Genomic DNA, 21,805 nt, shown 5'->3' on the forward strand with positions numbered 1-21,805 from the left:
TTTAGTAGAGACAGGGTTTCACCATGTTGGCCAGGCTGGTCTCGAACTCCTGACCTCAGGTAATCCACTGACCTCGGCCTCCCAAAGTGCTGGGATTACAGGTGTGAGCTACCGTACCCGGCCTTCTTCCACATTTTGTGCCAGAGTTTAACCCCTTTCTTTTCCCGTTATTAGATAGTTGGCAGTTTATCTAATTGGACTTGTCAAATAATTAGCTCTTAGATTTACTTTAAATTTTTTTTTTTTTTGAGACAGAGTCCCATTCTTGCTCAGGCTGGAGTGCAGTGGCATGGTCTCAGCTCACTGCAGCCTCCGCCTCCCGGGTTCACACCGTTCTCCTGCCTCAGCCTCCCAGGCAGCTGGTATTACAGGCACGCACCACCACACCCAGCTACTTTTTGCATTTTTAGTAGAGATGGGGTTTCACCATGTTGGTCAGGCTGGTCTCGAACTCCTGACCTCCTGACCTGCCCGCCTTGGCCTCCCAAAATGCTGGGATTACAGGTGTGAACCAATGCACCTGGCCTGAGTTACTTTTAAATTATAATGTACAGTTTTAAAATTGTAAATTTCTTTCTGTTATAGTTTCCTTCTTTCTGTTTGGCTAAGGTTTTGTGTTGTTGCTCTTTTCTTGAGTTTGAATACTTTATTCATTTATTTTCTGGAACAGCTGTTTTGAGATGTAAAATTTTTTCTGTGTGGCTATTATCTGCATACCTTTTCCAAGTTAAAACTGTCTTCGGCTCGACTGTCCTCTGAGTTGTCTGTATTCTTCTCATCATCACCTTTATCTGCATTTGCAAATACAGAGGCCACGCGAACCACAGGCAGAGGCACATCCCGAGGGACAAACCTAACTGAACTGATGGGCATGGTCCACAGTTTAATTTTCTTAAAAGATTTGGTTTTGGCAGAATACCGTGATTCACAGACAAAAACATCCTCATCTCGGAAGTTTTCTGGGCATAATTTAAAGTATTCCTGGGGGGTGGGGAGGGCATAAGAATAAAACTAGTTAGGTGAATTTTCTGAAAACCAATTAAAAAAAAAAAGCAAATAACCAACCAACCTAAACAAAAACTGAACTGATTCAACTTTCTGGCAGTTAACAAAAAATAATAAATGACCAGAGATTTAAAAGTATTTCTTTGGCTACAGAATGGACTTATTAGATACGCACCGTTTAAATTATAAAAACAAATAATTCCATTTAGCTTACAATTACTCTTTGAAAACATATGATTAGATACGCACCCTTTAAATTATAAAAACAAATAATTCCATTTAGCTTATAATTGCTCTTTGAAAACATATGATCATTTAGTATAACTATAATCTTTCTTAAAGCTTTGAAGAGGGCTCCTGTGTGTGTATCAGACAGATACACAAAAAGCACACATTATTACCTAAAAACCAAACTGAAAATTTGTAATGATTATCCTTCAAAAAACACCATACTTAAAAATTAGCCTGTCAATATTAAAAACTTAACCTAATTGCATTACAGCCAAATAGTGTAAGCAGCAACTTGTCTTTCACAACCAAGTTCAGGTTAATTCCTTCCCAAATCTTTACATATAGCTATACAGACACAGCTGAAAAAATAGTTTAAAACAGAGTTCCTAATTTTGTAAATATCAATATTTTCTGTGTTTTAAAATTTTATTCCTAGGGAATGAGTGATACTTTGGGGTTTAATGAGTTTCTTACCTTGACAAACATGACCACACACTTGCCTAGAATTTTACTAACTGGAACTTTGTTGTAATAGTCACTCTTAAAAACTTCTTTTTCTAGAAATTTTCGTGTAGCCAGGTGGAATGTTTCATTTGGTCGGTAAAACCAACAGCCATACAACCATTTTTCACCTCAAAAATGGGGGGTGGGGGAGGGGGAAGAGAAAGAAAATCATTGTTAACAGAAATCACTTTTTTTTTTTTTTTTAAGAGACTGGGTCTCACAATGTTGCCCAGGCTGTACTTGAATTCCTGGGCCAAAGTGGTCCTCCAACCTCAGCCTCCTAAGTAGCTGGGACTACAAGTATAAGTCACTGTGTCCAGCTCAGAAATCACACATTCTTTGCAAAATTAGGAAATATACCATCAATCCATTCTGCCATGATCTGAACCTAGCACTGTGCTTATTTTTACAGCTACAGTTTAATATAATTATCCATAGGAGAAATAATACTCTAAAATAATAAAGTGTAATGAGGCCTAAAAAATGCATGCTACTATTTCCCCCTCATATATATATCCACCCTCAACCTCTTGGGCTCAAGTGATCATCCTGCCTCAGCCTCTCAAGTTGCCTGGACCACAGCAAGTGCGACCATGCCCTGCTAATTTTCTTATTTTTTCTAGAGAAGCGGTCTTGCCATGTTACCCAGGCTCTTCTTCATATTAAAAGCCAAATAAAATATATAATGAGGAGGACAGGTGATGAGACCTGCTCCACTGTGCTCTGGTTAGTACATACCTAGAGTTGTGCACTTTAGTAAGGGTAGACATATACTACTGAAGGACATATTTACCTCTCTGGTGAAGGAATACAAAAGTATTTCATGTGATAAACAGCTCAAAGAACTGGACTGCCTGGATCACATTTCCACCAACTTTTGGTTTCATTAACTTCTATGCATACTCTATGTCTCAATTTAAAGGCAACTGTTCTAGAAAGCCTTTTTGAAAACAAATGCCAAGCCAAGGCATGTCATTCTATAATAATTTCTTTTTTGATCATAATCTTCCTTACTGGAGTAGTTTTGCAAGGGAAAAACATGAACTTTTTGTTCTTTTGAATCTCTGTCACTCCACAGAAAGGTTGGCTCAAAGTATGTTTTTAATAAGTATCAACTGAACGAATGAATTTCAACCAGACTTTAAGAAGCTGTATTTCTTTTGACTCAACTATGACACTGCCCAATAGGTCCTACGTTTTTCATATGATGGGTGCTTACTTACATTTATTGATATATTGAACAATTATTATGGAAAGGCATAAGATATTTGAGTTAAAATTTTCTTCCCTGAAGAGCAAGGAGAAGTCAAATAGTCATATCTCACTAAACTGTTCTTTGATTTAAAACAAACTTACCAGCTGAATCCTCCCACAGTCTTTCAATACAGACTATATGTGGTTGTAGGTTGGCCTCTGCAGGTTCCACATAGACATAATCTCCAACATGGTACATGCTGTTTTTAAAGCTACAATCCTGGCTGTATGTGCGATGTAAGCCTGAAAGGCCTGCAGCACCAGAGGAATCTTCACTCTTTTCAGCTTCTTAGGTAAAAAAATAAATAAATAAAGGAAAAAAGTACTCACCAAAGGGATGCTGGAGTCAGATGTAGGATTCAAACAACACATACTAATAATACATTCAATACATTTAATTCCATTTGCAATGTGCGAAGGCAGGAATCAGCAACAGTATGATCTTCACATTCCTAATAGCCTCTACTCAAAACTGTATTTTTGAATTACAACCATCATTAATTTAAATGAATATGTAACTACACAAAGGATGTATAGAATAAAAACATCATCTTACTAATAAATGATCACATGGTCATTTCGGATAATATTGAAAGGCACAAAGAAGTACATACGTCGTTTCAAATCAGGTATTTCTAGAGATAATCTCTGATATACTTCACTTCCACCTTAAGGCTTCTCAATGTGTTTCATTTCACTAACAAGTTATTACACAAATATGACACATTTAATGCAGTCATAGAATTGAAGAAATATAGAATATGTATATTCTACAAAAAACTATATATATATGTATATATATTTAATATATCATGAACACTTGCCCTGACAGGAAATGCTTTTTTCAAAATGACTTTTATTTTTATTTATTTTTTTTGAGATGGAGTTTCGCTCTTGTTGCCCAGGCTGGAGTGCAGTGGCACAATCTCAGCTCACCGCAACCTCCGCCTTCCAGGTTCAAGCGAGTCTCCTGCCTCAGCCTCCCGAGTAGCTGGGATTACAGGCATGCACCACCATGCCCGGCTAATTTTGTATTTTTAGTAGAGATGGGTTTCTCCATGTTGGTCAGGCTGGTCTCGATCTCCCAACCTCAGATCTGCCCGCCTCAGCCTCCCAAAACTGTGCGATTACAGGTGTGAGCCACTGTGCCCAGCCGACTTTTATTTTTGTTAAGTAAAACTTATTAGTTCCAGTACAGGCCGGGAGCAGTAGCTCATGCCAGTAATCAAAGCACTTTGGGAGGCCGAGGCAGGCAGATCACTTGAGGTCAAGAGTTCAAGGCCAGCCTGGCCAACATGGTGAAACCTCGTCTCTACTAAAAATATAAAAAAATTAGCCAGCATGGTGGCGGGTGCCTGTAGTCCCAGCTACTTGGGAGGTTGAGACAGAAGAATCGCTTAAACCTGGGAGGTGAATGTTGTAGTGAACCAAGACCGCACCACTGCACTCCAGACTGGGTGACAGAGCAAGACTCTGTCTCAAAAAAAGAAAAAAAAAAAAGTTCCAGTACAAGCTATCATTTGCAAATATCATAAGGTTTTTATTGAGGATAAGGCTTTGCCCAAATTTTTGATTACTTCCTTAGGTTAATTTTCCATAAACGGAAGAGCTAATAATCAGCATTTTAAATGTTATTTATTTTATTCTTCTGGAAACATTTTTTTTTTTTCTTTTTTTAGATGGAGTCTTACTCTGTCACCCAGTCTTGAACTCCTGACCTCAAGTGATCCGGCTGCCTTGGCCTCCTAAAGTGCTGGGATTACAGGTGTGAGTCACTGTGCCTATCTAAATTTTAAAATAGTTTTTCTAGTTCTGTGAAGAATGTCATCGGTGATTTGATAGGATTAGCATTGAATCTGTAAATTGCTTTGGGCAGTATGGCCATTTTAATAACACTGATTCTTCCTATCCATGAGCATGGAATGTTTTTTCATTTGCTTCTGTCATCTCTGATTTCTTTGGGCAGTGAGTAATTCTCATTGTAGGGATCTTTTACCTCCCTGGTTAGCTGTATCTCTAGGTATTTTATTCTTTTTGTGGCAGTTGTGAATGAGAATGTGTTCCTGATCTGGCTCGTGGCTTGGCTGCTATTGGTATAAGAATGATAGTGATTTTTGTACACTGATTGTGTATCCTGATACTTTGCTGAAGTTTATCAGCTGAAGGAGCTTTTGGGCTGAGACTATGGGTTTATTAGATATAGAATTATGGCATCTGCAAACAGATGTAGTTTGACTTCCCCTCTTCCTACTTGAATGCCCTTTATTTCTCTCTCTTACCTGACTGCCCTGGCCAGGACTTCTAATACTATGTTGAATAGGAGTGGTGGGAGACAGCATTCTTCTCTTGTATCGGTTTTCAAAGGGAATGTTTCCAGCTTTTGGTCATTTCAGTATGTTGGGTGGCTTTGTAATAGATGGCTCTTATTATTTAGAGGTATGTTCCTTTAATACCTAGTTTATCTAGAGTTTTTAACATGCCAAAAGCCTTTTCTACATCTATTGAAATAATGTAGTTGTCGTCTTTAGTTCTTTTTTTTTTTTTTTTGAGCTGGAGTCTCGCTCTTGTCTCCCAGGCAGGAGTGTAGTGGCACGATCTCGGCTCACTGCAATCCCCGCCTCCCAAGTTCAAGCAATTCTCCTGCTTCAGTCTCCTGAGTAGCTGGGATTACAAGGTGCCCACCACCATGCTTGGTTAATTTTTGTATTTTGAGTAGAGATGGGGTTTCACCATCTTGGCCAGGCTGGTCTTGAACTCCTGACCTCGTGATCCACCCACCTTGGGCTTCCAAGGTGTTGGGATTACAGGCGTGAGCCACTACGCCCGGCCTATTTTTTTTTTTTTTGATACAATCTTGCTCTGATGCCCGGGCCAGAATGCAGTGGCACCATCTTGGCTCACTGCAACCTCTGCCTCCCAGGTTCAAGAAATTCTCCTGCCTCAGCCTCCCAAGTAGCTGGGATTACAAGTGCCCACTACCGTGACGGGCTAATTTTTGTATTTTGAGTAGAGATGGGGTTTCACCATCTTGGCCAGGCTGGTCTTGAACTCCTGACCTTATGATCCACCCGCCTCAGCCTCCCAAGGTACTGGGATTACAGGCGTGAGCCACCACACCAGGGTTTTTTTTTTTTTTCTGAGATGGAGTCTCGCTCTGCCACCCAGGCTGGAGTGCAGTGGTATGATCTTGGCTCACTGCAGTCTCTGCCTCCTGGGTTCAAGTGATTCTCCTGCCTCGGCCTCTCAAATAGCTAGGACTACAAGTGCGCACCACCACACCTGGCTAATTTTTGTATTTTTTTGTAGAGACAGGGTTTCATGTTGGTCAGGTTGGTCTTGAACTCCTGACCTCAGGTGATCCACCCATCTCGGCCTACCAAAGTGCTGGGATTATAGGCATGGGCCACCATACCCGGCCATCTTTAGTTCTTTTAATGTGATGAATTCACATTTATTGATTTGCATATGCTGAACCAACCTTGCATCCCAGGGATAAAGCCTACTTAACCATGGTGGATTAGCTACTTGATGTGCTGCTGGATTTGGTTTGCTAGTTATTTTCTTAAGGATTTCTGCATTAATGAACATCAAGGATATTGCCTAAAGTTTTTCTGTTGTCTCTGCCAGGTTTTGGTATCAAGATGCTGGCCTCAAAGAACGAGCTGGGGAGGAGTCCCTCCTCCTCAGTTGTTTGGAACAGTTTCAGTAGAAATGGTACCAGCTCTTCTTTGTACATCTGGTAGAATCTGGCTGTGAATTCACCTGGTCCTGGGCCTTTTTTGGTTGCTAGGCAATACATTACTAATTCAATCTCGGAGCTTGTTATTGGTCTATTCAGGGATTCAATTTCCTCCTGGTTTCAGCCTCGGGAGGGTGTATGCGTTCAGGAATTTATCTGTTTCTTCTAGATTTTCTAGTTTGTGTGCACAGAGGTGTTCATAGTAGTATCTCCTGGTTATCTGTATTTCTGAGGGGTCAGTGGCAACATCCGCCTTGTTGTTTCTAATTGTGTTTACTTGGATTTTCTCTCTTTTTCATTAGTCTAGCTAGCGGACCATCTTACTAACTTTTTCAAAAAACCAACTCCTAGATTTGTTAATCTTTTGCATGGTTTTCCTGTCTCAGTCTCCTTCAGTTCAGCTCTGATTATTTCTTTTTTTCTGCTAGCTTTGGGATTGGTTTGCTCGTTTTTCTAGTTCTTTCTGTTACAAAGTTGGGTTGTTAATGTGAGATCTTTCTAGCTTTTTTAGAAAAAAAAAAAAGAAAACAAGAGTCTAGCTCTGTCACCCAGGCTGCAGTGCGCTGGCACAATCTCGGCTCACTGCCACCTCCACCTCCTGGGTTCAGGTGATTCTTGTGCCTCAGCCTTCCGAATAGCTGGGACTACAGGCACACACTGCCATATCTGGCTAAATTCTGCATTTTTAGTAGAGAAGAGGTTTTGCCATGTTGGCTAGGGTGGTCTCAAACTCCTAGCCTCAGGCAGTCCACTCTCCTTGGCCTCCCAAAGTGCTTGGGTTACAGGTATGAGCCACCGTGCCCGGTCACTGACCTACCTTTTTGATGTGGGTGTTTAGTGTGATAAATTTCCCTCTTAACACTGTCTTAGCTGTGTCCCAGAGATTTTGGTATGTTGTGTCTTTGTTTTTGTTCGTTTCAAAGAACTTCTTGATATCTACCTTAATTTCATTATTTACCCACAAGTCATCCAGGAGTAGGTTGGTTAATTTCCATATAATTGTATGGTTTTGAGTGATTTTCTTAATCTTGATTTCTATTTTTATTGTGCCGTGGTCCAAGATAGTGATTGGTATAATTTTCCTTCTTTTGCATTTTCTGAGGATTGTTTTATGTCCAATTATGTGGTTGATATTAGAGTATGTGCCATCTGGTAATGAGAAGAATGCATATTCTGTTCATCTTTGGGTGGAGAGTTCCCTAGATGTCTATCAGGTACATTTGGCCCAGTGTTGTGTTCAGGTCCGGAATATCATTGTTAATTTTCTGCTCTGATAGTCTAATACTGTCAGTTGGGTGTTAAAGTCTCCCAGTATTACGTGGGAGTTTTAAGAGATGAGGTGAAGTCCTGCTGTGTTATCCAGGCTGGTCTTGAAGGCCTAGGCTCAAGCAATCCTCCTGCCTTGCCTCCCACAGTGCTGGGATTACAGGCATGAGCCACTATACCCAGGCCTTTTTCTTTTTTTATTATGTGGGAGTGTAAGTCTCTCTGAAGGTCTCTAAGAACTTGCTTTACGAGTCTGGGTGCTCTTGTTTTGTGTGCATATATTATTTAGGATAAGTCTTCTTGTTGAACTGAACCCTTTACCATTATGCAATGCCCTCCTTTGTCTTTTTTGGTCTTTGTTAGTTTAAAGTCTGTTTTGTCTGAAATTACATTACAACCTTTGCTTTTTTCTGTTTTCCATTTGCTTGGTAGATTTTTCTCCATCCCTTTATTTTGAGCTTGTAGGTGTCATTATGGGTCTCATGGGATGAGAGATGGGCTCCTGAAGACAGCATCCCATTATATCTTGCTTGTTTATCCAGCTTGCCACTCTGTTTCTTTCAATTGGGGCATTTAGCCCATTTACATTCAAGGTCCGTATTGATATGTGTGGATCTGATCTTGTCACTATGTTGTTAGCTGGAAGCAATCTTGTTTGTGTGGTTGCTTTACAGTGTCATTGGTCGATATACTTAAGTGTGTTTTTGTAGTGTCTGGTAAGTGTCTTTCCTTTTCATATTTAGTGCTTCTTTTGGGAGCTACTGCAAGGCAGGTCTGGTGGTAAAAAATTCCCTCAGCATCTGCTTGAGGAAAAAGGACTCTATTTCTCCTAGGCTTATGAAGTTTGGTTTGGCCGGATAGAAATTACTGGTTGGAATTTCTTTTCCTTAAGATGTTGAAAACAGGCCCCCAGTCTCTTCTTGGCTTGCAGGGTTTGTGCTGACAGGTCCACAGTTAGTCTTCTGGGCTTCCTTTTGAAGGTGACCTGTCATTTTTTCTTTCGTTTTGACCTTGGAGAATCTGATGATTATGCGTCTTGGAGAAGATCTTGTGAAGTATTTTGTGGGGATTCTCTGGGTTTCCTGAATTGCGATGTTGGAGGAAAGAAGGCACTCTGGCTTTTGAGTAGTTAGAGTTCTTGTGCTGGTTCTTTCTCATCTTTGTGGGCTAATGTTCCTTCAATCTTTAAAGTTGCTATCCTTTGGCTATTTTTTTTTTTTCATTCTTTTATCCTATTTGATGACCATGGGTGTTTGATTGTGGTATAAGATGGGTTCAGTTGATGGGCTTAGTTTCTAGAGGATTTTAGGGGGCCAAGGCTCAGCTCAGGACTCCTGGACTGTGTGCTCCAACTCTGGGGAACTGGTATCAGGCCCTGGCTTTTGGATAAAAGCCATTTTAACTGGGGTGAGATGATATCTCATTGTTTTTTCTGATGATCAGTGATATTCAGCACCTTTTCATATACCTGTTTGCCATTTGTATGTCTCCTTTTGGCAAATGTATATTCAGGTCTTTTGCCCACTTTTTAACTGGATTATTAGATTTTCTCTTAAGGAGTTGCTTGAGTTCCTCATACATTCTGGTTACTAATCCATTGTGAGATGGGTAGTTTGCAGATCGTTTTTTCCCATTCTGTGAGTTGTCCCTTCACTTTGTCTCCTTTGCTGTGCAGAGGCTTTTTAACTTGATGTAATCCTATTTATCTACTTTTGTTTTGGTTGCCTGAGACTGTTGGGTATTACTCAAGAAATCTTTGCCTAGTCCAGTTTTATTCTAGTAGTTTCATAGTTTCGGGTATTAGATTTAAGTCTTTAATCCATTTTGATTTTTGTATATGGCAAGAGACAGGGGGCTAATTTCATTATTCTGTATACTGATATCTAGTTTTCCCAGCACCGTTTATTGAAGAGACTGTCCTTTCCCCAATGTATGTTCTTGGCACTGTTGTCAAAAATGAGTTCACTGTAGATGTATGGATTTGTTTCTGGGTTCTCTACTCTTTTCCATTGGTCTATATGTCTGTTTTTATGCCAGCACCATGCTGTTTCAGATACTATATAGCTCTGTAATATAAACTGAAGTCAGGTAATGTGATTCCTCCAGTTTTCTTTTGGCTCAAAATAACTTTAGCTATTCTGAGTCTTTTAAGGTTCCATATAAATTGTAGGACTGTGGCTGGGCGCGGTGGCTGACGTCTGTAATCCCAGCACTTTGGGAGGCCGAGGCGGGCGGATCATGAGGTCAAGAGATCGAGACCATTCTGGCCAACATGCTGAAACTCCATTTCTACTAAAAATATAAAAATTACCTGGGCTTGGTGGTACACGCCTGTAGTCCCAGCTACTCGGGGGGCTGAGGCAGGAGAATCGCTTGAACCCGGGAGGCAGAGGTTGCAGTGAGCTGAGATTGTGCCACTGCACTCCAGCCTGGCGACAAAGCGAGACTCCATCTCAAAAAAAAAGAAAAGAAATGTATCCTATAGGCCTACTACGTGGCTAGTGTTGCTGATTATTCAGGGTCCAAGGGCTCTTTAGTTAGCAGGTGATGAATTCTACCAAGACTGGGTCCCTCTCTTCAAGGCAGTGTGTTCCCTTCTGGCCCAGGGGCATGTCTAGAAATGCTGCGTAGGAGCTAGTGCCTGGAATGGGTGCCTCAGGACTCTGCCCAGTGCCTTATCCTACTGTGGCTGAGCTGGTATCTAGGCTGCAAGACAAAGACCTCTTTACTCTTCCCTCTCCTCTCCTCAAGGGGAAGGAAGAAGTCTTTTTTGGAGTTGCCCAGGGTTGGGGAGGGGTGGGATTACAGCTGGCACATGCCTGTAATCCCAGCTATTCAGGAGGCTGAGGCAGGAGAATTGCTGGAACCTGGGAGGCAGAGGCAGACATTCATTTACATAGCATGAAAAACGATGGCATTCCTTTTTATGGTGGGATAATATTCCATTGTATGAATATATCATTTTTTGGGCTTTTGTTATTTTTCATTGACATATGACACCTGGCTACCCTGCTGGTGTCTCACATGTCATGTGCCCCCTAAGTCCACTGGCTCTGAGCCCATCACAGCACTAGGACTTGCCTACTAGTTGTAGTCCTTGTGGCCTACACGTCCCTTCAAGTTTATTTAGGACCCCAGAGCCCTTTAGCACACAGTGGCAAGGCTTGCTGGAACTCAAGTTCTGACAATTGTCCAGTCCACTGGGCTGGACAATTCCCCTCTGATGAGGACTGGCCTGAATGTTTCCTCTGTACGCATCGGCTGAGTTCCAGTGCAAACCCCACAATCACTGTGCTCTAACTCCCGCAAGCAAAAGGATTCTCTGTGCCATACAGCTGATGCTGGGGTATGGGAGAAGGGTGGTGCCAGCAATTCAAGACTGTGTTTTCTACCCTCTTTCAGTGATACAAAGTTAAAACTAGGTACTGTGATTGTTTACCTGATTTTTGGTTCTCATGAAGGTGCTTTTTTGTGTGTAGATAATTGTTAAATTTGGTGTTCCTGGGGAGGACAATTGGTGGAGGCTTCTATTGGGCCATCTTGCTCTATCTCCTAATTCTTGGTATTATATATATAATTTTTAAAAGTTCTGCCAATTTTGGTGAAAACTGTTATCTAGCAACTGATTAATCAAATGGATCCCTGTGTCATACACAGCAGATCTATAAGGTTCTTGAGAATTTTATACCAGCAGTAACACTATCAGTTTACTGAAAGGGACAGAGATATTAGGACTTTTTTTTGTTTTTTACAGACAGGGTTCACCCAGGTTTCAGAGTAGTGGCACCATCATAGCTCACTACAACCCTGAACTCCGGGGTTCAAGTGATGCAGCGATCCTTCTACCTTAGCCTTGTGTGGTGGTACTCGCCTGTAGTTCCAGCTACTAGGGAGAGTCTCACTGTGTCGCCCAGGCTGGAGTGCAGTGGTGCAATCTCGGCTCACTGCAACCTCTGCCTCCCAGGTTTAAGCAATTCTCTTGCCTCAGCCTCCCGAGTAGGTGGGACTATAGGCGTGTACCACCACACTCGGCTAGTTTTTGTATTTTTAGTCGAGACAGGGTTTCAACTAAAATAAATGTTGGTTAGACTGGTCTTGAACTCCTGACCTCAGGTGATCCACCCGTTTTAGCCTTCCAAAGTGCTGGGATTACAGGCATGAGCCACTGCGCCCAGTCAGTTATCTTTTTCTTCCTTTATACTGCTGGTATAAAATTCTCAAGAACCTTACAGATCTGGCCGGGCGCGGTGGCTGACGCCTGTAATCCCAGCACTTTGGGAGGCCGAGGCGGGTGGATCACCTGAGGTCGGCAGTTCAAGACCAGCCTGACCAACATGGAGAAACCCCGTCTCTACTAAAAATACAAAATTAGCCAGGCATTGTGGCACATGCCTGTAATCCCAGCCACTCGGGAGGCTGAGGCACGAGAATCGCTTGAACCCGGGAGGCGGAGGTTGCGGTGGGCTGAGATCGCGCCACTGCATTCCAGCCTGGGCAAAAAAGAGCGAAACTCCGTCTTAAAAAAAAAAAAAAAATTAAAGAACCTTATAGATCTGCTGTGTATGACACAGGGATCCACTTGATTAATCAGTTGCTAGATAACAGTTTTCACCAAAATTGGCAGAACTTTTAAAAATTATATATATAATACCAAGAATTAGGAGATAGAGCAATGTTGTTCTACTTCTGGGAGACTTCTTCAACTTTGTATTCTAATATTTCTCTGAATGGAAAACAACTCATATATAATTAACACACCACATAATTCACCTATTTAAAGTTCAATGGTTTTTGGAATATTACATTATTAGATATTAATAATTGTAGTAAAACATATACAAAACAGTTATTCTGACCACTTTAAAATGTACCATTCACTGGCAATAATTTAGTGTTGTGCAACCATAACCACAAACTATTTTCAAAACTTTTTCATTACACCAAACAGAAACTTTAATCATTAAACAATAATTACCCATTTCTCCACTCCGCAACCTGGCCCCTAGCAACCTCTATTCCACTTTCTGTCCCTATGAATTTGCCAATTCTATATACTTCAAAAAAGTGTAATCAAACAATATTTGTCCTTTTCAGTTTGGCCTACTTCACTTATCATAAGGTTTTCAATGTTCATTTACATAGCATGAAAAAGGATGGCATTCCTTTTTACGGTGGGATAATATTCCATTGTATGCATATACCACTTATTGGGCTTTTGTTATTTTTCATTGACATATAATAATCATGTGGCTCATGTCTGCAATCCCAGCACTTTGGGAATCTGAGGAGGGAGGATCCCTTGAGCCCAGGAGTTTGAAACCAGCCTGGGCAACACAGCAAGATCTAGTCTCTACAAGTAATTTAAAAAATTAGGCCAGGTGCAGTGGCTCATGCCTGTAATCTAAGCACTTAGGGAGGCGGAAGCAGGCAGATCACCTGAGGTCAGGAGTTAGAGACCAGCCTGGCCAACATGGCAAAGTCCCGTCTCTGCTAAAAATACAAAAATCAGCTGGGTGTGGTGGTGTATGCCTATAATCCCAGCTACTCAGGAGGCTGAGGCAGGAGAATTGCTGGAACTGGGGAGGCAGAGGCTGCAGTGAGCTGAGATCACACCACTGCACTCCAGCCTGGGCAACAGAGCCAGACTACATCTCAAAAAAAAAAAAAAAGGCAGGTGTGGCACATGCCTCTAGTCTCAACTACTCAGGAGACTGAGGCAAGAGACTCGTTTGAGCTCAGGAGGTTGAGGGTGTAGTGAGCCATGTTCGTGCTACTGTACTCTAGCCTGGGTGACAGAATGAGACCCCATCACACACACACACAAAATGTACATATTTATGGAGTACAGTGTGATATTTCAATAACATGGACACAATGTATAACAATCAAATCAGGGTAATTAGCATATTCATAATCTCAAGCATTTATCATTCCTTTATGTTGAAAAGACTCAAAATCCACTCTTTTAGCTATTTGAAAACATAAAATAAATTGTTGTTAACTATAGTCAGTCTGTAGTGCTATTGAACACTAGTAACTTATTTTTCCTATCTAACTATAAACATATAGATGGTCAATAGGCATATGATAAAATGCTCAACATAACTATAAACGTCAGGGAAATGCAAATCAAATTTTTAAAAAAATTTTACTGTCAGCCAGGCATGGTGGCTCATGCCTGTAATCCCAGCACTTTGGGCAGCCGAGGCGGGCGGATCACGAGGTCAGGAGATTGAGACCATCCTGGCTAACACAGTGAAACCCCATCTCTACTAAAAATACAAAAATTAGCCAAGTGTGGTGGCAGGTGCCTGTAGTCCCAGCTACTTGGGAGGCTGAGGCAGGAGAATGGTGTGAACCCGGGAGGCAGAGCTTGCAGTGAACCGAGATTACGCCATTGCACTCCAGCCTGGGCGACACAGTGAGACTCCATCTCAAAAAAAAAAAAAAAATGTTTTTACTGTCAATTTCACTTGTATATGATGAAAATATTTTTATAAAAACATTAATATTTCATGGATGTATTATTTTTAAATACATTTTTAAATTGTGATAAAAAATCTATAACGAAATCTGCCATTTGAACCAACGTAAAGTGTGCATTTCAGTGATATTAATTACAATCACAATTTTTGTTTTTTCATTGATATATAATATAAATATTTATAGGAGACGTGACATTTTGTTGCACGTATAGAACATGTAATGATCAAGTCAGGGTATTTGGGGTAACCATCCTTTCTATGTGTTGGGAACATTTTAAGTTCTCTCTTCTAGCTACTTTGAAACATTCAATACACTGTTGCTAACTACAGTCACCCTATTCTGCTGTCAAATATTAGAACTTGTACCTTCTAACTCCATGTTTGTTGCTCTTTTCATCTCTATCGCACCCATCTTTCTCAGTCTTTGGTATCAATCATTCTACTCTCTAACTCCATGAGATCAACTTTTTTAGTTCCCACATGTAATTGAGAACATGCAAAATCTGTCTTTCTGTGTCTGGCATATTTCGATTAAGGTAATGATCTGCAGTTCCATCCATGTCGTTACAAATAACACTATTTTATTTTTGCTATGGACAAATAATATTCCATTGTATATACACACACGCACATTTTCTTTATGCTTTCATCCATTGATGGGCACTTATGTTGAATTCGTATCTTTGTTACTGTGAATAGTGCTTCTATAAACGTGAATGCAGGTATCCCTTTGATATACTAATTTCTTTTCCTTTGGATAAACACCTAGTGGTAGGCTTGCTAGATCACGTAGTTCTATTTTTAGTATTTTGAAAAATCTCCATACTGTTTTCACATAGTAACTGTAGTAATTTATATTCCTAACAACAATGTATAACAGTTCCCTTTGCTCTGCATCCTAGCCAACATCTATTACTTATTGTCTTCTTAATAACTGGGGTAACAAGGTGACATCACATTGTAGTTTTGATTTGCACTGATGATTAGTCATATCGAACATTTTATCATACGCATATTAACCATTTATATGCTTTCATTTGAGAAACAACTGTTCATGTTCTTTGCCCACTTTTTAATGGGATTATTATTACAATTATTGTTTTTTATTGTTGAGATGTTTGAATTCCTGGTATAGTCTGGATATTAGTCCCTCATCAGATGAACAGTTTGCAAATATTTTCTCCCATTGGGCAGGCTGTCTCTTCACCGTCTTGTTTCCTTTGCTGTGCAGAAGCCTTTTAGTTTAATATAATCCCATTTGTCAATTTTTGTTGTCTGTGCTTTTGAGGCCTTTGCCATAAGATCTTTGCCTAGACCAATGTCCTGAAGTGTCTTCTCTGTTTTCTTCTAGTAGTTTTATAGTTTTGGGTCTTATGTTTAAGTCTTTACTCCATCTTGAGTTGATTTTTGTATATGGTAAGAGATATGGGCCTTGTTTCGTTTTCTGCCTCTGGATATTCAATTTTTCCACCACCATTTATTGAAGAGGGTGTCCTTCCGCAACGCATGTTCTTGGTGCCCTTGTTGAAAAATCACTTGGCTATAAATATGTGGATTCCCTTCTGAATTCTCTATTCACTTTCATTGGTCTATATGTCTGTTTTTATACCAATACTGTGCTGTTTGGTTACTCTAGCCTTGTAATACATTTTGAAGTCAGGTAGTGTGATGCCTCCAGCTTTGTTCTTTTTGCTCAGGATTGCTTTGACTATTCAGGCCTTTTTTTGGTTCCATTCAAATTTTAGGATTTAAAAAAAATTTTAGAATTTTATTTACTTACTTACTTAGAGACAGAGTTTTGCTCTGTTGCCCAGGCTGGAGTGCATGGAGTGCAGTGGTGTGATCTCAGCTCACTGAAACCTCTGCCACCCGATTTCAAGTGATTCTCCTGTCTCAGTCTCCCCAGTAATTAGGATTACAGGCATTCGCCACCATGCCCAGCTAGTGTGTGTGTGTGTGTGTGTGTGTGTGTGTGTGTATTTTTTTTTTTTTTCTGAGATGGAGGTTTTTTTTTTTTTTTTGAGCTGGAGTCTCGCTCTGTCGCCCAGGCTGGAGTTCAGTGGTGTGATCTCTGTTCACTGCAAGCCCCGCCTCCCAGGTTCACACCATTCTCCTGCCTCAGCCTCCCGAGTAGCTGGGACCACAGGTGCCTGCCACCACGCCCAGCTAATTTTTTGTATTTTTAGTGGAGACAGCATTTCACCATGTTAGCCAGCATGGTCTCAATCTCCTGACTTTGTGATGCGCCCGCCTCAGCCTCCAAAGTGCTAGAATTACAGGTGTGAGCCGCCACACCCAGCATGAGATGGAATGTTACTCTTGTTGCCCAGGGTGGAGTGCAATGGCACAATCTTGGCTCACCGCAAACTCTGCCTCCTGGATTCAAGTGATTCTCTTGCCTCAGCCTCCTGAGTAGCTGGGATTTACAAGCATGCGTCACCAGGCCCAGCTAATTTTGTTATTTTTGGTAGAGACAGGGGTCTCTCTATGTTGGTCAGGCTGGTCTCGAACTCCTGACCTCAGGTAATCCACCTGCCTCAGCCTCCCAAAGTGCTGGGATTACAGGCATGAGCCACAGTGCTGGGCCTAATTTTTGTATTTTTAGTAGAGACAGCGTTTTCACCATGTTGGCCAAGCTAGTCTTGAACTCCAGACCTCAAGTGATCCGCCCGCTTCGGCCTCCCAAAATGGAGTTACAGGCGTGAGCCACTGTGCCTGGCCTGAATTTTTTTCTATTTCTGTGAAAAATGACATTGGTACTTTGATAGAAATCGGAGATTGAATCTGCAGACTGCTTTGGGTAGTATGCTCATTTTAATGATATTAATTCTTCAGATCCATGAGCATGGGGCTTCCTCCATTTGTTTGTGTCCTCTTTAGTTTTTTACATCAGTGTTTTATAGTTTTCCTTATAGAGATCTTTCACCCCCTTATTATTTGGAGGGTTTTTTTTTTTTTGGTGGATACTATAAATAGGATTGCCTTCTTGATTTCTTTTTTTTTTTCTTTTTTGAGATGACATTTGCTCTTGTTGCCCAGGCAGGAGTATAATGGCACGATCTTGGCTCACTGCAACCTGCGCCTCTCAGGTTCAAAGGATCCTTCTGCCTCAGCCTAGTGAGTAGCTGGGATTATAGGTGTGCATCACCACGCCCAGCTAATTGTTTTATTTTTGATAGAGACAAGAGGGTTCACCATGTTGGTCAGTTTGTTCTTGAACTCCTGACGTCAAGTGATCTGCCTGCCTCAGCCTCCCAAAGTGCCCTTCTTGATTTCTTTCTCAGCTAGCTCATTACTAGTATGCTGATTTTGTATTCTCCAAGTCACTGAATTTATTTATCAGACTGAAGAGTTTTTTTTAAATCAAGTCTTTAGGTTTTTCTAGATATAAGATCATATCATCAGCAGAGAGGGACAAATGGACTTCTTCCTTTCTCCAATTTATTTCATTCTCTTGACTGATTCTCTTGCAGTACTATGTTGAATAGGAGTGGTGAAAGTGAAGTTATTTGACCTCTTCCAGTTCTTAGAAGAAAGGCTTTCAGGCAGGGCATGGTGGTTAATGCTTGTAATCCCTGCACTTTGCGAGGCCAAGGTGGGCAGATCACGAGGTTAGGAGTTCAAGATCAGCCTGGCCAACATGGTGAAACCCCGTCTCTACTAAAAATACAAAAATCAGCCAGGCATGGCAGCAGGTACCTGTAGTCCCAGCTACCTGGGAGGCTGAGGCACGAGAATTGCTTGAAACTGGAAGTGGAGGAGGCTGCAGCGAGCCGAGATCGTACCACTGCACTCCACCCTGGGGCAACAAGAGCGAAACTCTGTCAAAAAAAAAAAAAAAAAGAAAAAAAAAAAAAAAAGAAAGGCTTTCAGCTTTTCCTCATCATGCATGATGTTAGTTGTGGATCTGTCATATATGGCCTTTATCATGTTTTAAAACTTATTTATTTTTACAGATAGAGTCTTACTGGAAACTCAAACTCGTGGGGCTCCTTCTGCCTCAGCTTCTGGAGTTGCCATCTGGGATTACAGGCATATGCCACACTGCTGGGTTAATTTTTTGTTTTGTAAAGTCAGATCTCACTATATTGCCCAGGCTGGTCTTAAACTCCTTGTCTCAGTTGATCCTCCCACCTCAGCCTCCCAAAGCACTGGGATTACAGGTGTGAGCCACTGTGCTCAGTTCCTTTACTGAGATATGTTCCCTCTATGCTTAATTTGTTGAGTTTCTGTCATGAATGGGATGCTGAATTTTATCAAATGCTTTTTCTGCATGTATTGAGATAATCATATGGTTTCTGTCCTTCATTCTGTTAATGTGAAACATCATGTTTTTTTTTTGGATATTTTAAACTATCCTTGTATTGCTGGGATAAATCCCACATGATTGTGGTGTATTTTAAAAAAATATGCTGTTGGATTCATATTGCAAGAATTTTGGTGAGAATTTCTGCATCTATGTTCATCAGGGATACTGGCCTGTAGTTTTCTTTTCGTTGTTATTGTTGCATCCTGGTCTGGTTCTGGCATCAGGGTAATATTGGCCTTTGTAGAATGAGTTTGGCAATGAAATCATTCAGTCCTGGACTTTTCTTTCTTGGGAGACTTTTTATTAGTGATTCAATCTCCTGACTTATTATTAGTCCGCTTTCCTGATTCAGTCTTGGTAGGCTGTATGTGTTCAGGAATTTATCCATTTCCTCTAGGTTTTCCGGTTTGTTACCGTACAGTTGTTCATAATAGTCTCTAATGGTCTTTTGTATTTCTCTAGTATGAGTTTAGTATCTCCTTTTTCATTTCTGATTTTATTTGGGTCTTCTCTTTTTACTGGTTAGTTTAGCAAGTGAGTTACTAGTTTTGTTTTCTTTTCAAAAAACCAACTTCTTGTTTTGTTGATCCTTTGTATTTTTTTAGGTATATTTCATTGAATTCTGTTGTTCATTATTTCTTTCTTTTTATTAACTTTGGGTTTGGTTTGTTGCTGCTTTAGTAACTCCTTGAGGTGAATCATTAGATTATTTGAAATGCTTCTACTTTTTTGATTTAGGCATTTATTGCTGTAAAGTTCCCTATTGTAAAAAGCACTGCTTTTGCTGTATCCTACAGGTTCTGTTGTGTTTCAATTTTTGTTTCAATAAAATTTTTTATCTTACTAAATTTCTTCCTTGATACAATGGTCCTTTAGGAACATGTTTAATATCCATGTATTTGTACAGTTTCCAAAGTTCCTCTTGTTATTGATTTCTAGTTTTCTTCCATTGTGGTCTGAGAAGATAATTGATATGATTTCAATTTTTTAAAAAATTATTTATTTTGATAGAGATGAGGTCTTGCTATGTGGCCCAGGCTGGTCTTGAACTCCTGAGCTCAAGTGATCTGCCTGCCTTGGCCTTCCAAAGTGTTGGGATTACAGGTGTGAGCCCAGCCTAATTTCAATTTTTAAAAATTTGTTGAGACTTGTTTTGTGTCCTCACATGTGGTCTATCCTGGAGAATGTTTTGTGTGCTGATGAGAAAAATGTACATTCTGTAGCTGTTAGATAAAATGTTCTGTAGATGTCTGGTAGATGCATTTGTTCTAAAGTGCAACTTAAATCCAGTGTTTCTTTGTTAATTTTCTGTCTAGATGATCTAATGCTGACAGTGGGATGTTGAAGTCCACAACTACTATTGTGGTTGTGGACTTCAACCACAATCTATCTTGCCCTTTAGATATAATAATATCTGCTTTATATATCTGGCTGCTTTGGTGCTGAGTGTATATATGCTCAGAACTGTTAGATCCCCTTGCTGAACGGATCCCTTTATCTTTATGTAATGACCTTTTTTGGGTCTCTTTTTACTGTTTTGACTGTTTTATCTGATATAAGCAAGTTACTGCTGCTCACTTTTGGTCTCTATTTGCATGAAATATCTTTTTATAACTCTTTATTTTCAGTCTATGTGTCTTCACAGGTGAGATGAGTTTCTTGTGGGCACCATATAGTTGGGTCATATTTTCAAAATACATTCAGCCAGTCTATATTTTTTTTTTTTTGAGAGACAGAATCTCGCTCTATCGCCCAGGCTGGAGTGCAGTGGTGCAATCTCGGTTTGCTGTAACCTCCAGCTCCCAGGTTCAAGCAATTCTCCTGCCTCAGCTTCCCAAGTAGCTAGAACTACAGGCACGTGCCACCACGTCCAACTAATTTTTGTATTTTTTGGTAGAGACGAGGTTTCACTATATGTTGGCCAGACTGGTCTTGAACTGCTAACCTTAAGTAATCCACCTGCCTTGGCCTCCCAGAATGCTCAGATTACAGGTGTGAGCCACTGTGCCTGGCCCAGCCTATGTCTTTTAAGTGGAAAGTTAATCCATTTATATTCAATGTTATTATTAATATGTAAGAGCTTATTTCTGTTTTTTTATTACTTGATTTCTGGTTATTCTGTATATCATTTGTTCCTTTGTTTCTCTCTTACGGTTTATCATTGCGGTTTGGTGGTATTCTGTAGTGGGTAACGTGAATTTTTTCTCTTCCTTTTTTGTATGTTTGCTCTACCAGTGTTTTCATATTTTCATGTCTTTTAATGATGGTAGTTACTGTCTTACACTTCCAAATGTAGGAGTCCCTTAAGCATTTCTTGTAAGACCAATCTAGTGGTAACGAATTCCCTCAGTTTTTGCTTGTCTGGGACTTTATTTCTCCTTCATTTGCAAAAGATAATTTTCCTGGGTATAGTATCCTTTGCCAGCAGTTTTTATTTTATTACTTTGAATATACCATCCCATTATCTCTGGCCTGTAAGGTTTCTGCTGAGAAAGCCACTGTTAACCTAATGGGAACTCCTTGATAGATAATTAGATACTTTACTGTTACTGTTTTTAGGATTTTCTCCTTATCTTTGACTTTTGACAGTAATGTACCATTGGGAAGACTTTTTTGAATTTTATCTATTTGGGGATCTTTGACTCTTCTGTAACTGGATGTCTAAATTTCTTGATACACTTAGAAAGCTTTCATCCTTTATTTCACTAAACAGGTTTTTCAACCTTTTAAAATTTCCTCTTCACCTTCAGGAATACTGAAAATTTGAATACTTGGTCACTTTATGGTGTCCCTTATGTTACCAAGCTTTGCTCATTCTTTATTTTTCTCTGAGTGGGTTATTACTATTTCAAAAGACCTGTCAACAATTCCTGAAATTCTTTTTTCTGCTTGATATAGTCTGTTCCTAAAGCTTTCAAATATCTTTTGTATTTCATTCAATAAATTCTTCAGTTCCAGAATCTTTTAGTTCTTTTTCATGGTATCTATTTGATAAAGTTCTCATTCATATCC

At 40.2% G+C, this 21,805-nt stretch overlaps 1 protein-coding gene across 50 annotated transcripts in view; it reads right to left on the minus strand.

The window, feature by feature from the left end:
• The window catches only part of PBRM1 (polybromo 1), a 150,511-nt gene that overhangs the window by 43,675 nt on the left and 85,031 nt on the right, over positions 1–21,805 (minus strand). For 31 of the 50 annotated variants that reach the window (XM_065540718.2, XM_045386104.3, XM_045386103.3 and 28 more), the window contains 3 exons: positions 3,097–3,282; positions 1,711–1,868; positions 718–981 (listed from right to left, as the gene is read on the minus strand). In XM_065540718.2, coding sequence (XP_065396790.1) covers positions 718–981; positions 1,711–1,868; positions 3,097–3,282 — 608 coding nt within the window. The remainder of the gene's footprint in view (positions 1–717; positions 982–1,710; positions 1,869–3,096; positions 3,283–21,805) is intronic. The other 19 variants (XM_045386106.3, XM_065540698.2, XM_074032428.1 and 16 more) reach the window with 3 other exon arrangements.

The sequence above is a fragment of the Macaca fascicularis genome, chromosome 2 (assembly GCF_037993035.2).
Source record: "Macaca fascicularis isolate 582-1 chromosome 2, T2T-MFA8v1.1".
Classification (NCBI taxonomy): Eukaryota; Metazoa; Chordata; class Mammalia; order Primates; family Cercopithecidae; genus Macaca; species Macaca fascicularis.